This window comes from Myotis daubentonii, chromosome 6 (genome assembly GCF_963259705.1).
Source record: "Myotis daubentonii chromosome 6, mMyoDau2.1, whole genome shotgun sequence".
Classification (NCBI taxonomy): domain Eukaryota; kingdom Metazoa; phylum Chordata; class Mammalia; order Chiroptera; family Vespertilionidae; genus Myotis; species Myotis daubentonii.
In genome coordinates, this window is record NC_081845.1 from 15454355 (window position 1) to 15470267 (window position 15913).

At 37.6% G+C, this 15913-nt stretch overlaps 1 protein-coding gene across 14 annotated transcripts in view; it reads right to left on the reverse strand.

The window, feature by feature from the left end:
• TRDN (triadin) overlaps positions 1 to 15913 on the reverse strand; it is a 278614-nt gene that overhangs the window by 86136 nt on the left and 176565 nt on the right. For 13 of the 14 annotated variants that reach the window (XR_009453395.1, XR_009453394.1, XM_059700238.1 and 10 more), the window contains 5 exons: positions 14584 to 14613; positions 4424 to 4453; positions 3694 to 3711; positions 1846 to 1878; positions 1697 to 1723 (listed from right to left, as the gene is read on the reverse strand). Coding sequence is in view for 12 of the 14 variants with exons in the window: in XM_059700238.1 (XP_059556221.1) it covers positions 1697 to 1723; positions 1846 to 1878; positions 3694 to 3711; positions 4424 to 4453; positions 14584 to 14613 (138 nt within the window). In the remaining 2 variants the exon portion in view is untranslated. The remainder of the gene's footprint in view (positions 1 to 1696; positions 1724 to 1845; positions 1879 to 3693; positions 3712 to 4423; positions 4454 to 14583; positions 14614 to 15913) is intronic. The other variant, XM_059700227.1, reaches the window with a different exon arrangement.

Consider the following 15913-nt stretch of genomic DNA (forward strand, 5'->3'; position numbering starts at 1 on the left):
TATGCGTCTGTGTTGTTGCTTTGTTTTAGCTTTCTGTGTATATGAATCAGTGAGAATATGTGTGATGCCCACTTGTGGAAATGTTACCCCTGAACAAATAGTCTGTTTTCTGTGAGATAAACAAAAAATTCCTTTTGAAAGGATAAGTAATAGCAATGTTAACATGAAGTGGTTAAATGTGCGATTATTTTATATGGTAAATTATTTGAAAGTCACTCATATTTAAATGCTTAAAATAAATGTTCTTAACCTACTTGATATTTCTCTTTCCATTCAATCAACCATTATCAAGTGCCCACTCTATGCTGACTTCAGAATGAGCACTCTGGGAATTGAGATATTAAAGGCAATCCTTAACCTCTAAATTATGGTTATTTAAAGTGAAAAAAAGAAAAGGTAATATGATTATATCAGTATATTAAGTGTCTTTATAAAAGAAAGAAAATTATACTGTGAGAACTAGTTGGAGAGACACATAAATGGATTTGGGTTGTCTGAGGAATATTATAAAGTTGGAAGAAGATTTAGAAATATGATTTCAGACCTGTGGCAGTTTGTGGTCTATGGAACAGGTAAGAATATGGTAAAGCTATATTTGCATGGTTATTTACATAATATTAAGTAAATGCTATTTTAATAGAAATACAATAAAATAGGAGGAGTGACTAGTAGACACACAAGAAAAATCAATGCAGTTCCTTGAGTAGAAGTGTGCCAGGCAAAATCAACAGATTATGTTATAAAATGAGGTCAATAAAAAATTTCAGAAATTTGCATTTATTTTCATCTGAAACCACTAGTAGGGCAAGTTCAATGCTAGAACTTTTTAGAAAACCATTTAGTATCTATACTAATTGCATTTTTAGTTTTTGGTTTTTTTATGTTTATTTTGTTTGTTTGTCTGATTCCCAATTCAATTTTTCACTATTAGACTATAAATACATTGAGGGAAAAATCTACTCTACTTCATTGAAATGCCAGAGTACTTAAGCATTTGGAATAGGGAGAGAATATTTGCTTAAATAAAATATTTCATATATTTTTTAAAAAATATTTTTATTTAATTCAGAAAGGAAGGGAGAAGGAGATAGAAACATCAATGATGAGAGAGAGTCATTGATCAGCTGCCTCCTGCATGCCCTACACTGGAGATCGACCCTGCAACCCGGGCATGTGCCCTGACTGGGAATTGAACTGTGACCTCCTGGTTCATAGGTCGATGCTCAACTAATGAGCTATACCGGTTGGGCTCAGCATTTCATATTTTAAAAGCAAAGCAATACCAGACACAATTACAGACAGCATTTGATCTTATTTTGTTTTTAATTTTTTTTTTTACACTAAACTGTAAAACAGTGCTTCTCAGACACTGGGGATCTTAGGAGGTCACAGATTCTAATTCAGTAGCCTGGAGTGGGACCAGAGATTCCGCGTTGCTTGCAAGGTTCCAGATGGTTCTGATGCTGCTGGTTCACAGCATACATTGAGTAGCAGGAGTGTCACGTAACATTTGTCTTTCAATGTCTAAAACTTTAGTAGTGTTAACTCTATGTGAAGAAGCTGGGATGGGGTGAGGGGGAGTGAGAGAAGAATTTCCTGCCCGTTCCTGTCATGGCCCTCACTGCCTTCTGAGCTGCAACATTAATAAACACTGGGCATCTGGTAGAAAGAACCCAGAATCACTGGCCTGACTCACCTGAATGTTCCTTCTTTGGTGGCTTTGCTGTATCAAACAAGACAAGAAAAAAGTCAACATTTCATGTTATTAGATCACAATTCAGTATGTCACGGCAAATTAAATAATATCTTGAAATTAAGAAGATAGAGGCAATTAAAAATAGTTACCTGGTTCTGTATGTTTTTCTTTCTTTTCCTGTTCTGAAACATATTATTATCATTATTATTATTATTCCAATTTTGTGCTTCCAAACTTAATTGTCTTAACACAAAGAAACATGTATGTGCTAATGCAGGACTGTGGCAAGTAATAACTGCTCTAAAAAGACTAATATTGTATATTCAGAACAAGTATTTCCTTCTACTTCCCTTCACAGTATTCTGTCACAGAACAGCATGGAACTATTTCTGAGTTTTTTCTTTTTTGAAAAAATTTTAAGTCACAGGAATTTACAAAAATATGTACAGGAAGGCCTCATGTGCTCTTCACCCTGTGCCCCCTACCATGACATGATTTATTTTTAAGCTAAGACAAAATACAGCCTCTTAAGCTGTGTTAACTAGAAAAGTAGGAACAAAATAAGAATATAGGGTTGGAGATGTATAACTGAATGAAGTAATCTTAAAGACAAAAAACAATAACAAAAACCCCCTACATGAAACAAATTTAAAAAATGCAACAATAATAATAAAAACATGTTTTGATGATAAACCAGAACAAATATATTAATTTGAAGAGAATCAATAGTTGTTTAGAGGACAAATCTTTTTCTTTTCCTTACTGCTGTCCAATTCAAAATCCACAGATCTTTCCAAAGAGGAAAGCAGTTGAGATGTAAATGGACTTCTGAGAAGGCTTCTCTATTTATTAACTACATCAATGCCCTGAATGAAGATGGCCAAGGATCCTCAGCAAATCTGCGGGAAATTTTAAATCATATAGACTGCGAAGAAGTGAGGACTTTAAGAATATATATAACCCTACATATATTTTGCATATATAAAAATATATACGCATAATTTAATACCATTTTTTAAATCTCCAGTTATTTCTCATTCTCCTCTTGGTGCAATGGTTTATAGAGTGGTTTCTGCATTCCTGTGCCAGCGCTCCTCGGCCGCTTTGCACACACATAAATCACAACCTTCTTTATAGACAGATTGCTCCCCCTGGCTGAGCTGTAGTATAATTTCATGATTCTCTCCACAGGATATTTTAGAGCGTTTTTATGACAGAGGCTTTCTCAGCATCCTGACCTTTTTGCAGGACCAAGTCACGCATACATATTTTTTAAATTTGGTGTGCATTTTAAAACATGATTTTAATATTATTGGTATCTTTAAAACCTCTGGTTTCTAATGCGAATTGAATATGGTTAAGGTAAGGATCTTTATTTCTATTTCTTAATTATGACCTATTTTCTTTAGAGGAGAGTATATGTTTGCAAAGGACATGACCTCAAGGATTTACTGAATTTTTAGCAAATAGCTTTAGTACTGTGTGTTAAAGCAACTGCAGGTGCTGCCTAAGATATGGATCCCAAGCAATGGAGGAAAATTCATGTTATGGACAAAATGTTAGATAGCATGGGAACATGCCAAGGTATTTTCTATTACAAGAAAGAAAGAAATAGAAGAGAAGTTGTAAAACTGGTCTGTAAAATAATTACTATTCAGTCTTTGCTAAGGACAGAACTAACCAGATTATCAAGATTAAATTACACCCACAGTTTTGGTTAATGGATACAGTTGTATTTTAGGTTAGGAGGCTATGGATAATATTATTAGATGATTACATGAGTTTAAAAAAGGACTCTAAGAATATAACATGCCTTGCAGTTCACACTGACCCTCCCCACTCCCAGGTTGTATATTTTTTCATCTTGATAAAAAATAATAATTCGCATGCATAAAATGTAGAAAAGGGATACTGGAAACTGCATGTCTACATGTGCCAGCAGGTAGTTGTAGTAGTATAGAGAAAACACACACACATATATTCATGCATTTCCTTACTTTTTCCCTTGGGTTGTTCTGTTGAAAGAAAACCATTGCTCTTAAAAACATTACAGATAAAGTTTACTTCTCCAACACACTGGTTAGACTATAATTTTGTCAACCCCTCCCTCATCCTCTTCCCTTAAGTTTCACAGTGAGTGCTGCTCTGAGGTATTGCTGCTTATCATAGGTGTTTCCTTAATTTGATTGTAATATGCTCTTTGACAATGAATTAACTTAGGACCAAATGTCTAACCACTTTAAATAATTTATACCTTGCAGTCTTCATAAATACATGTGAACACAAAAACACATATGAATAAATACAGAAGAAACTGGTATACTTGCTGAGTTATGATTCTATTCAACACAAAGAAACTATTTAGTTTCCTATTTAATGCTGATGTATCAAAGATTAATTGAATTTATATTTTCCAGTGAAATAAATGCTTGGTACTAAGCATTGTTCAATTTTTTTTTTGTCAAGCAAATATGTCTTTGAAAACAATTACTGTGAAAGGTAAACATATACAGTTTTTATTTTTTATTACTGCCAAATATTTCTCAGAGCAGTATTATCAGAATAGACTCGACTCTTGTTTTTTTTTTCTTTCTCTCTTTCAACCTTAATATTTTTTCCTCTCTCCTCTTTCCCATACGTATAGTTTTTTCTATGTTAATCCTTTAAAAAGTAATGCTAATTGGGGTTCATCAAATATAAGACAGAATCAGAAAATATTTCCAGTACCTTCTGCAGATGTTTTTGTTTTCTTGGAATCTGAAAACACAAAGATAAATTATTGATAAAGCAGATAAGTTCAATCAACAACTGATTAGCTCACAACAAAATGTTCATTCACCTTGAAATCATTTTCAACAAAATGGATTGATTACATATTTTTAGAATTTAAGGCTTAAAGAGAATTTTTTAAGAGGGTGAGTCTGAGAATGAGATAGGAAGTGAGAAACTTTTTGAAGTATAAAATATGAAAAAGTAAGAAAAAATAACCATATATAATTTGCATAGAGATTACATTGTATTTATAAAAGAAGTTAATAATATTTTCATAGAAAGACAATCTGAACAATATATGATCTGTTTCCATAAAAATTAGCTGGAGTCCATGATTTTAATTTGCAACTTTTTTTTTCATTTGTTCAATCTCAAGCAGTCCAGGTGAAATATATTGTACTCTCATTGAATAATCAATACATTCTCAATATAAACATTCAATTATTCCAATTGTAATGGAAAAGAAACTGGTGGATTTTGGCTTACGGGTTACTAATGAACACATCATTATGCTTAGTAACTGCTATTTAGTGAAGTGTATTCAGTGGTCAGCGGACATCTATTTTATTTTTAGTCTTTTGGCTATTCAACTTAGATCTGAGAAATATTTCCAGAATATAGGCCATGAAACTACCATTCGTATCACTTTAAAATAAAGAGGCTTTTGAGCTCATTTAATTTAGGATAGAGGCAAGTTTACTTAGATTTTTGCTTAGAATATTTTATTTCTTATACTCTGTGTTCTTTCTTTTACCTCTTCTGTAACAGAATTTTGAAATTCTCCAATATTAGTGAAATTAGAATCATAACAATGAACCACAAATTGCTACTTGCAAAAGGTAAATAAACTCTTTTCTGGTTGACAATTGTATGGCTAGAACCTAGAACAGTAGACATCCACTAACAGTTTGCAAGTTAATGGATCTGTGTGCCTTATGGTGAGATGGGTTCATAGCATGATTTTACTTTCACAAAGAAGTAATGGACCTAAAATGTTTGAAGAGGACAATGAGCAGGAGTGTGTTCACAAAAACTGTTAGATGGTCAACTGAGTTGTTATGTAAAAAAATGTGGCAGTATAATGAAAGTATCAACCTTCTTCCATCCTATCTAATAAAAGAGAAACATGGTAATTAGTGTACGATCGCTACCCTTCCCATTGGCTAATCAGGGCAATATGCAAATTAACTGCCAGCCAAGATGGCGGCCGGCAGCCAGGCAGCTTAAAGCGAACATGAGGCTTGCTTGCTTCAGTGATGGAGGACTCCAACGTTCCCCGCCTGCTGCTGCCGGCCTCTGAGCTGCAACTCTAAGCAACTATGTTACAAATATAGAAGCTAAACAAAACCCCAGAAACCTGCTTTACTCCACCAGGCTTCAGCCAGCAGGATCGCAACATTGTTTCAAATACAGAAGGTAAACAAAGGCCAGAAACCTGCTTTCAGCAGCAGAGGCCTAAGAGCTGGAGCCAGAGCTAAAGCTGGTCCAGAATAAAAAAAAAAAAAAAAAAGGAGCGGTTGGGAGCTTCAGTCACCTGCCAGCCTGAAAACAGCCCTCAGCCTCTCACCAAGACTGGCCAGGAAACCCAGTGGGGACCCCCACCCTGAAGGGTGTGTGACCAGCTGCAAACAACCATCAGCCCCTCACCCAGGCTGGCCAGGCACCCCAGTGGGGACCCCCACCCTGGTCCAGGACACCCTTCAGGGCAAACCAGCCGGCCCCCAACCGTACACCAGGCCTCTATCCTATATAGTAAAAGGGTAATATGCCTCCCCGCACTGGGATCAGCGCGACAGGGGGCAACGCCCAAACCCACTGATCGCCCTGCAGCTCTGTGTGTGACAGGGAGCGGGGCCACAACCTCCCTATCTGCCTTGCTCTGTTCGTGACAGGGGAAGGCGCCCCAACCCCCTGATCAGTCCTGCTCTGTGCCTGATAGGGGGGAGCTCCCCAACACCCTGATCGCCCTGCAGCTCTGTGTGTGACAGGGTGCGGCGCCCCAACACCCCCCCATGGGCCCTGCTCTGTGTGTGATGGGGTAGAGCCATAACCTCTCCATTGGCCCTGCCCTGAGTGTGACAGTGGTGGTGCCCCAACCCCCTGATCGGCCCTGCTCTGTGTGTGACAGGGGGCGGTGCCCCAACTCCCCTATCGGCCCTACTCTGTGAGTGACAGGGGGGAGCTCCCCAACCCCCTGATCGACCCTGCTCTGTGCTTGACAGGGTATGGAGCCCAATCACCCTGATGGGCCCTGCTCTGTGCGTGACAGGGGGTGGTGTCACAACCTGCCCATCGATCCTGCCTTGAGTGTGACAGGGGGCGGTGCCCCAACCCCCCAATCAGCCATACCCTGAGTGTGACTGAGGGTGGCATCGCAACCTCCCAATCCGCCCTGCTCTGTGCATGACAGGGGGCGATGCCCCAACTCCCCAATCAGCCCTGCTCTGAGCCTGACCAGGGGCTGCACCTAGGGATTGGGCCTGCCCTCTGCCACCTGGGAGCAGGCCTAAGCCAGCAGGTCGTTATCTCCCGAGGGGTCCCAGACTGCGAGAGGGCACAGGCCGGGCTGAGGGACCCTCCCTTCCCCCTGAGTGCACAAATTTTTGTGCACCGGGCCTCTAGTAGAATTATAAGCTGAAAGCACATTAGGAAAACAACTTGGAAAGAATCTAGAAAGCCATAAAAATGAGCATGCTTTTCATGTAATAATTATAGTTCTATATTTCCCCCTAAAAGCGCTCAAGCGCTCTCTCTCTCTCTCTCTCTCTCTCTCTCTCTATATATATATATATATATATATATATATATATATATATATATATATATTGATTTCAGAGAGGGAGGGAGAGGGACAGAGAGACAGAAACATCAATGAAGAGAATCATTGATAGGCTGCCTCCTGTATGCCCCCTACTGGGGATTGAGCCCGCAATCTGGTCATATGCCCCAATCAGGAATCAAACTGACCTCCTGATTCATAGGTTGATACTCAACCACTGAGCTACACCATACTTTTTTAATGTCACTGTTTTACACCTCTAAATGTTTGGAATATTAAACAGTAGGGGGACTATAAAGAATACACTGTCATTAAAACGATGTTTCTTCAACTTCTTTCTGAATTTCTAATTTTTCTGTAATAAGGATATGTTTCACATAAGAAAAAAACAAACAAGCCTTATTTTTCAAAATGATAGGTCCATGGAACAAAACATTTATTTATTCAGTAAACATTTCTAAAGATTATTATGTCTAAAAGTAAATGAATTTTAGACTAGACTTTATTAATATTCACCACCTTCCCCACAAAGAAATCAATCTTTTTCTCGCTATGAAGTTTCTCATCAGAAACTATAATGGATTGGGTTAAATTTGCTGTCTAAAACACAAGTGCTTTGCAAGCACTTTCACATTCATTTCCTTCATGAATAATTATCCTAATCAAGTGAGTACTTTAAACATATAGAAAAATATCATATTAAATCATTTTATATGATGACATGATAAATATCATCTTTGTCATTTACCTGACTATATATTAACAATATATAGTGCCTGCCTACTTCTGTTTAAAGACATGGATTTCTATAGTCCAGCAGCTGAAAGTCTGAAGTGGATAGTTCAGTGGCCATCATGACTTTTCAATGTGTTTGGCCCCAGTATAGTAGAGCAGGATTTCTGCCTGCCCAAGAAATCAAGGGATCCTCACTGAGTATCTTTTGAGCCCAGAATGCTGCCAACGTGGGAAACAGAGCATGACGAGCCCATAGTTATTCAGGAATACAATTGAAATAAAGCTTGGGAATAATGTTGAAACAGACTGAGGATAAATGTGGCAGATTAGGGCAAGGTTATTGCCAAATGCCCCATTCTGCAACTAGATGCTGGCATGAGATAGGTGTGGAAAGCTAAATACAATATGCATATCTGTAAAATGTCTGTTGTTTTAAATTTGTTTTCTTTCTTCCTACTAATAAGAATTGATAATATATTGTAGCAATAAATAGCAATTGTACTAAAATGAAAGAAAAAATATGCAGTTCAGGATCAGGTAGAGTATAACACTTATTAAGATTAAAAAAATATTTCATGAAGTTGAAATGTAAAAAATAACAAGCCATGATCTATCGAAGTAGACCTTTAAAAAGTTCACTATATTTGCATGTAAGAACAGGAAACCATAGTTAAATTAACTTAAAATGATCTCATTAAAAAATCATCTTTTGGAGCCAACAGAGCAGCAGACTTACACAAGTAAAATACTCAAGTAACTGAAACATATAATGCTTGCAATTGAAAGATCACATTCTGACACTTAAGAGCTATAAGTACCAGCCTTTAATACTCATGCTATTAAACTTCATTATGCCCTCTCAGCACTCTGCCAAAACAGCTTAAAAATATCATAAAGGCTTATGTGGCAACTACACTTCCCTAAAAACCATCTGCCCAATAATCTGAACGAGCCTTTTATTAAGAACATTGAGGCCTGTAGCAGCTGTTATTCAAAAGTAGTGATGTGTTTGCAATCTGTTCAATTCCATCACTCACTCAACTTTAGTAATGTACCAGGTATGGTCTATTATGTTTCATAAGAGATGCCAGAAGGAAATGAAATACCAATTGACATTGAAGGGAAAAGATAACTCTCTGGTAGTCTAATAATGTTGGTAACGAAGTACCCATCTACTCTGTGAAACTGACCCAACTGACATATGTGTTCAATTACAAAACCAGATATTTTGCGTTGTTTTTCAGCACGATTTCTCCAGTTCTGAAGCCCTGGAACTTGAGACTAATTCTTACATGAAGTTTTGCATTTTACTTTACTTCTTCTTGTTCCGGTTACGAGAAACAATAAATCTAATCTGGCTAGTTCTCAATGGAGCTGTATCTTTCAGAAGATAACCGGTGTGGGAATTCATCAAGAAGCAGAATGAGATCTACTGAGATCTGCTGTGCAACCCAAATAGCAGCTAGTGATTAATTACATCAGAGATGAAATTGCCAACAATTGGCTATAATTTTCCAGCCCTAAAATGCTCACTGGATAATAACTCCCAATAATAAAAAGGAATTTTCTTTGCCTGGATATGAAAAATTAAGTGCCTACTCATAATTCTCTGGCTATTATATTTATCTTGAGTCCTACATTATTGCTTCATTCACAGAATGAATATTTGTTGAGTGCTGTGTGAAGTGAGGAAATATTTTAGTCCTTGTAGGGGATAAAAGTGAATTAAACATGGTCCCTTTAGTCAAAAGCCTTAAAGTCAATCAGAATAGAAAGAAAATTAATACAAGTAATATGATGTACAGGTTGGCAAACCATGAGTGATGGTAGGAGTTATAGATAAACTCTGATGAGAGATTATAAATGAAAGAGAAAGTATATGTAATTGGGAGGGTCAGACAGAAGTCTTAGAAGAAGGAGAATTTGTTTTGGACCCTGAAAATATTGCATATTTATAGAAGAAAAGGAAAGGGTAAGCTCTGTTATGATAATAGCAGAAACAAAGGCAAGCTAGCACATTTTATGTGTAAAATTGAGAGTGGCTTAGAATAGATGAAGTATCTATATATGTAAAAGACTAAATGACTGTCTGACCGTCCAACCGGTAGCTATGATGCACAATGACTACCAGGGGGCAGACGCTCCAACCAGTAGCTATGAAGCGCACTGACCACCAGGGGGCAGACAGTGCAGGAGCTGCCGAGCTGCAGTGACTTGGCAGCAGCAGTTCTCTGGTGATGCACCCCAGAACCAGAGAGCAGGGGGCCCGATTCCAGTGTGTGTCACCCAAGAACCGCCCTCTTGCAATCCAGGACCCCTCGAGAGATGTCGGAGAGCTGGTATAACCCAGATCCCCGCAGGCCAAGCCGAGGGTCCCCACCGGCCAGAGGGACCCCTGCTTACTCTGCAGATGCTCTTTGAGCTGCAGCACCACCCCAGGTGCTGCTGGCTGGGGAGCAACCACGGAAGGTTGGCTCCAGGGTATGTCTGGCCCATCTCACCCAGTCCCGCCCCGCCGGCCACCTTCTAATTAATATCCTTTCAATGTGCATGAATCCGTGCACCGGGGCACTAATATGATACATAAAGGAAGAAATTGGATGGGAATGTAGGGTAAAAGGCTCCTCGTGGTGCTGTGATGGTCTTGCACATTATCCATATAGGACAAGCAGGCAAAGGTTGAATCACAGCTAAATTGAGTCTTGACAGGTAGCTTGTGATCCTTCTGGAACATAAGAGGATTGGGAGACGGGGAGGATGCTGTGAGGAGCTGCTGTGAGGCCATCCCCCACATGCCTCCCTATCTCTCCTGGGAGGCTGTCATGAGAGTTTTCTTCTCATTGCCTCCTGGGTTCTCCTTCCTAGATCTTTTTGTAACAGAGCTGTAGACCTTAAAACCACTTGGCTGTAGTATGGAACTGCCTCCTCAGCAGTGAAGGGTTCCTGATTTGTGTTGCATTATCTAGCCTCTCTTCTTTAGGTATCAGCCTTTGTGGTGTGTGGAACAAGGGCTATGAAGATCTGGCACCTTTGGCTACTCTCGCTTTGGCTGAGCATGATTTTCTCAGTCTCAGAAGGGCTCACTGCGTCTTTACACATGGAACTATTCAGGCCTTAGCTTTGCCTTTGCCTAGGCATGTGCATGACAGGAGGTCAAGAAGCAGACTATAGGGATTTGAATTGCAGGTTAAAACCTTTAGACTATCTTCTGTGGTCAGTGTGAAGTCACTGAATATTTTAAGTAGATAGTGACAAAAAAAAAGAAGCTAATTTAATATTTTGGAAGAAGCTATTATAGGCAGGATAATTATTTAGGTCAGATATTCCAAATTTTTCATCTCAGGACTACTTTGACTTCTTAACAATTTTAGAACCCCAAACAGCTTTTATTCACGTAGGTTCTATCAATTTATGTTTATAATTTTAAAACTTAAAGATTAAAAAAATAGATATTTATTTATTTAAAAAATAATACACTCGTTACATGTTAACATCGATATTATTTTTAGGACAAATACACTTTCAAATATAAAAAAATAATGAGATGAGTGACTTTGCTTCACAATTTTGTGACTCTCATTAATATGTGGCTTACTGAGAAGTCAGTTGGATTTACATAACTGCTTTTATATTGAATCTGTTGCAATATCACACATTATATAATCTCTGGCAAACTCCAGTGCACACTCATGGGAGGATGAAATGTAAAAGGGAAATGATGACTTCATGATTTTATAAAAATAATTTTAACTTTGCAGAACCACTGAAAGGGTCTCCGTGACCCTCAGAAGTCCTTGACCAAATATTGAGAACCTCTGATTTCAGGCATCATTTCCTTGGTTCACATGAGAAGTCTAATATCAGTGAGAGGTCACAATTAGAGGCTGGAGGTTGTGAGTGAAGATTAGCTTTCCTAATTATTTTTAGGAAGGATTAAACAAAGGAGAGGTCAGGTAATTTAAAAATTCTGGAGGACTAATTGTCAGAGGCAAAGGTAAAACAGAGGTTAAAGCTTATGCCAGAATTTGAGTCTCGGTGTCTATAAGGACAGCAAGACCATTACATAAGAGGTGATAGAGAATAAGCACATTTTAGAGAGAAAAATGCAATTTTATCGGGGCAGATGTTGAGAACCTAACGGAGAGTAAGAGAGAAGGTTTGCTAATCGATCATGAGGAAAGTGTCTGAGTGGGGAGAAGGAGTGGTATACAGGGGAAACCTCGGTAGAAACAGGCTTGTCAAAGCAGGGCCTCGGTTGAACATTTATTCAATGATGCCATTCCACTCAGGCTAAGATATGGTTGCTCTGAGGCCAAAATTCCCAAGATCAGAAACATAGATGGGCAAAGCTCATGGAGCCAAGGATCGCTCTTGTTCAGGTTTCTGAAAGAGACTTGATGAGCCAGGCTTGGGATAAAATCTGCACATGAAATTCTAATTCTTAGAGTTCACTCATGCAAGAAACCCTTTGTGGCCCGATGCACAAATCGTCTTTGATATTAAGAAAGCTGTTATGCAGGTTTGTGTCTGTATTTTAAATTCACCAGCAAAAGAACTTCTCGAGAGCATTCTAGTTAAATTCCTAAAATCCTTCTCATTTTTTCTTTCTCTAGGAAAGTTGTCAGTAATTAGTATCTTTGAACGATATCCAAAAAGTCTGAATGTGAATAGAAATAAACTTTGTGTAAAATAAACTTTGTGTAATGTTGAAAATCCAAATTGTATCTGGTACTTGTTATAAATTTGCCTCATTTGAATAAACATATGTTCCCTGTCCCTGTGGGAAATAGACCTGTGATCTTTACTGAGATGATGGAAAGTAAGAAAGAGGAGCTGAGAAGCTGTTGTCTATATACATTTCTGCTCTGCTTAACAGGAGACACATAACGAGAAATAGGAACTCACGAAACAAATTCAAATGACTGCTTAGAGTAGCTGAACATTAAGCCTATTCTCCTATTACATACTGGGAACAATACAAATTATTGTAGATAGCTATTTTTTCTTAAATATAATCATTTCTTGAATGATAATATTAACAAATACTCGGGGACATATGTTTTATATATTTCACTGGATCACATGAATCTCTAAAGGCAAATATTCCCAAGCTCTTCCAAATATTGCATATTGAACATGGACAATTAAAAAAAAAGATGTATAAAATCTAGGAAAAACAAGAAACGCTGAGCATAACAATGAGAAATATATATGTATATATAGATTAAAACTATGCAATTGTACTTTGACTATGGTTTTATATACCCGAAAGTTTTTAATATATGTTTGAATGCCAATGAATAACAAAATGACTGTTAATATTACTCCTTTAGCTCAATCAAAAGGTAAATTCTTTTTTATTCCTAAGAAGAAGTGATGGAGGAAAGATGAACATTTCTGAGGACTTCCTGTCTGTCCAAAACTGTGGCAGGAACTTATTCCTTCTTTTTTCTTGTAATGTCTCTGAACACTCACCACAACAGTCATCATATAAATTATATCATTGCCAAAATACACTGAAATATTTGCTATGTGTTTATGGGAAAATTAATACTGATTTCAATCTCTTGATAATAAACATGTTAATGTGTCTCAGTTAACCTTATGATATTACTAGAGGCCCAATGCGAAATTTGTTCCCTTTCTTCCCCTGGCTGCAGGCACTGGCTGCCCTCCGGCACCCAGGACCCAGGCTTCCTTCAGGCGGCGGCAGGCAACAGGGACGCAGGCTTCCCTCACAGCCCCTGCTTCGTCTGGAAGGTCGTCCGGAAGGATGTCCGGTCTAATTAGCATATTACACTTTTATTATTATAAATGGTCTTGTTCTCTTTAAACAAATGATGACCAACTAAAATATTTTCTCCATCCCATGACTATTGACTCATAGATTCATGTTTAACAGAAGCAGAATGTGACTCCCAAGCCATTATGATTATATAAAACTCTAATGTCACTAAATATAAATATAACACTTGCTTTCTTATTTTTTTCCAGATCATATAAACACTAACTAGAACATAATTGTCATTTTCAAAGTTAGAAGCGATTGCTTATATCGACAGGTTATTTTTACTGAGAAAATAAGCTTAGATTTATAAACAGTGGTGATAACTATAGACCTTGTCTAAGTGCTGTCAGGGCGCATTAGAAACATCTCTCCAAGCAGAATCCCAGTGGCGGAGATGACCTTAACATTCCCATCAGCTTGACTAAACTTAAATGGGCTTCCTCTTGACTATAGGCCCCAGACCTCCCTTTTGTGAGCACATTTACTTTAGAAAGCTTGCATTATAAATTCTTTTTCCATCCCTTTGAAATATAAATCTTCTACAACCAGAAATATCTTGCTCAAGACCTATGAGACATCCCCTTGAAATGTAATCATCAAAAGAGATAGTGCCCCTTCATCCCCGTCTCTGTGGGAGGGTAAGAAACTTAACTTCAATAAGCAACAATCAGCAGACACAGGCTGCCTAATCACATTGGCCACCCACCCCCTACCTCGCCAGCGGCCTCCAGTACCTTTATACTAGCTCACCCCAGAGCTTAAACTGTTTAACTGTTCACACAAAGGCATAGTGGAAATTTTCATAAAACATACCTTCCTTCTTTTCATCTTTTTTAGCTGCTCCTGAAATAATAGAAAGAAAATAGTGTTAAACATATTAAATGAGCATTCCTCAGCATATTCCTGGGAATAAGAGAATCTATTCCACGAATTCATAAATTCAGTGGATTTAACCCATACAAATCTGAAATAAGAAAATAACCTTAAAATATTATTTTATAAGATGGTGTTTTTTAATTGAGATAAAAACATAAAGCAAAAATGAATATAAAATATGCTGTTACATAGATAAGTCAAATTAATAAGTATGTGTTTAGCCCTACCTCTTGCCTGTACACTGTGCTTAATCAACACTTTCATCTAATTTTCTTAAAAGGACTGTTCTAATAAGCTTTTGAAACTCTAGGTTACTATTCATTCAAAAATAAATCATTCATTCTGAGAAAAAAAAAATAAGTTGAGCCTGCCTTGTCCGATGTAGTTGAAATATGAAAGTGAAGAGCCTATGGTCCAAATTCAAATTTGAAATCATTTTCCAGATTATCTCTTCAACTTCTTCCCCTTGAGCTCCTCTATTATGAGGCTGAAATAACACTAACTTCCTGCCTTTAGTTATAGTTCCATTTCCACCATGACCTTCAGAAGCCTTAGTGCAAACAGGTGGTTGTGCTTTTTATAAGAACTATATACCTTAATTTCAATGATTCCTGGAACTAGTGTTCATTTGCTTGAGGAATGCACTCTGAGCTGCATTTGCAGGAATATAAAACACAAAAGTGATAATATTTGTCCTGCCTTTCTACCTCTCATAACATTTGCTACATTCTCTATCGGAACTCCTGTAAAGAAGAATCAGTTTTCTTGAACAACTTGATTTTCAAAAGAAAACTAAAATCCCACATATTAGCTCTTAACCATTTTATCAAATATTGCTTATAAAAACATTGTGTCAAGTGGCAGTTAGCCAACCCATTTTGCCAACATTTAGTAGGGCGATTTTGCATGTAGTTGGTTCCAGGATTAAATATAACAGCAAAATTAGGTCAGATGCAATCACATCATCTGCTAAGAAGTCTGCTGCAAGGGTCTTCTGCCCAGAAATGAATGTGCCATCACCTAAATGTATCTCCTTAAATGTTCGATGTTGTATAATGTAGCAAAGGAGAGAAAAATAAAGACTTTTCTCCAATAAATATTTTACTTATTTTCCCTAGGTGTGTTCTGTAAAGTTTTCAAAGATGACAAAGGCAGACACTTGTACCCATTCCTTGTACTTGCATAATATTACTACTCTTGGTTTGAGCATAAGGTTGCATAATTCATTGTATTCCAGTCTCCTGAGTTGGAACACTGGAGTTAGAAC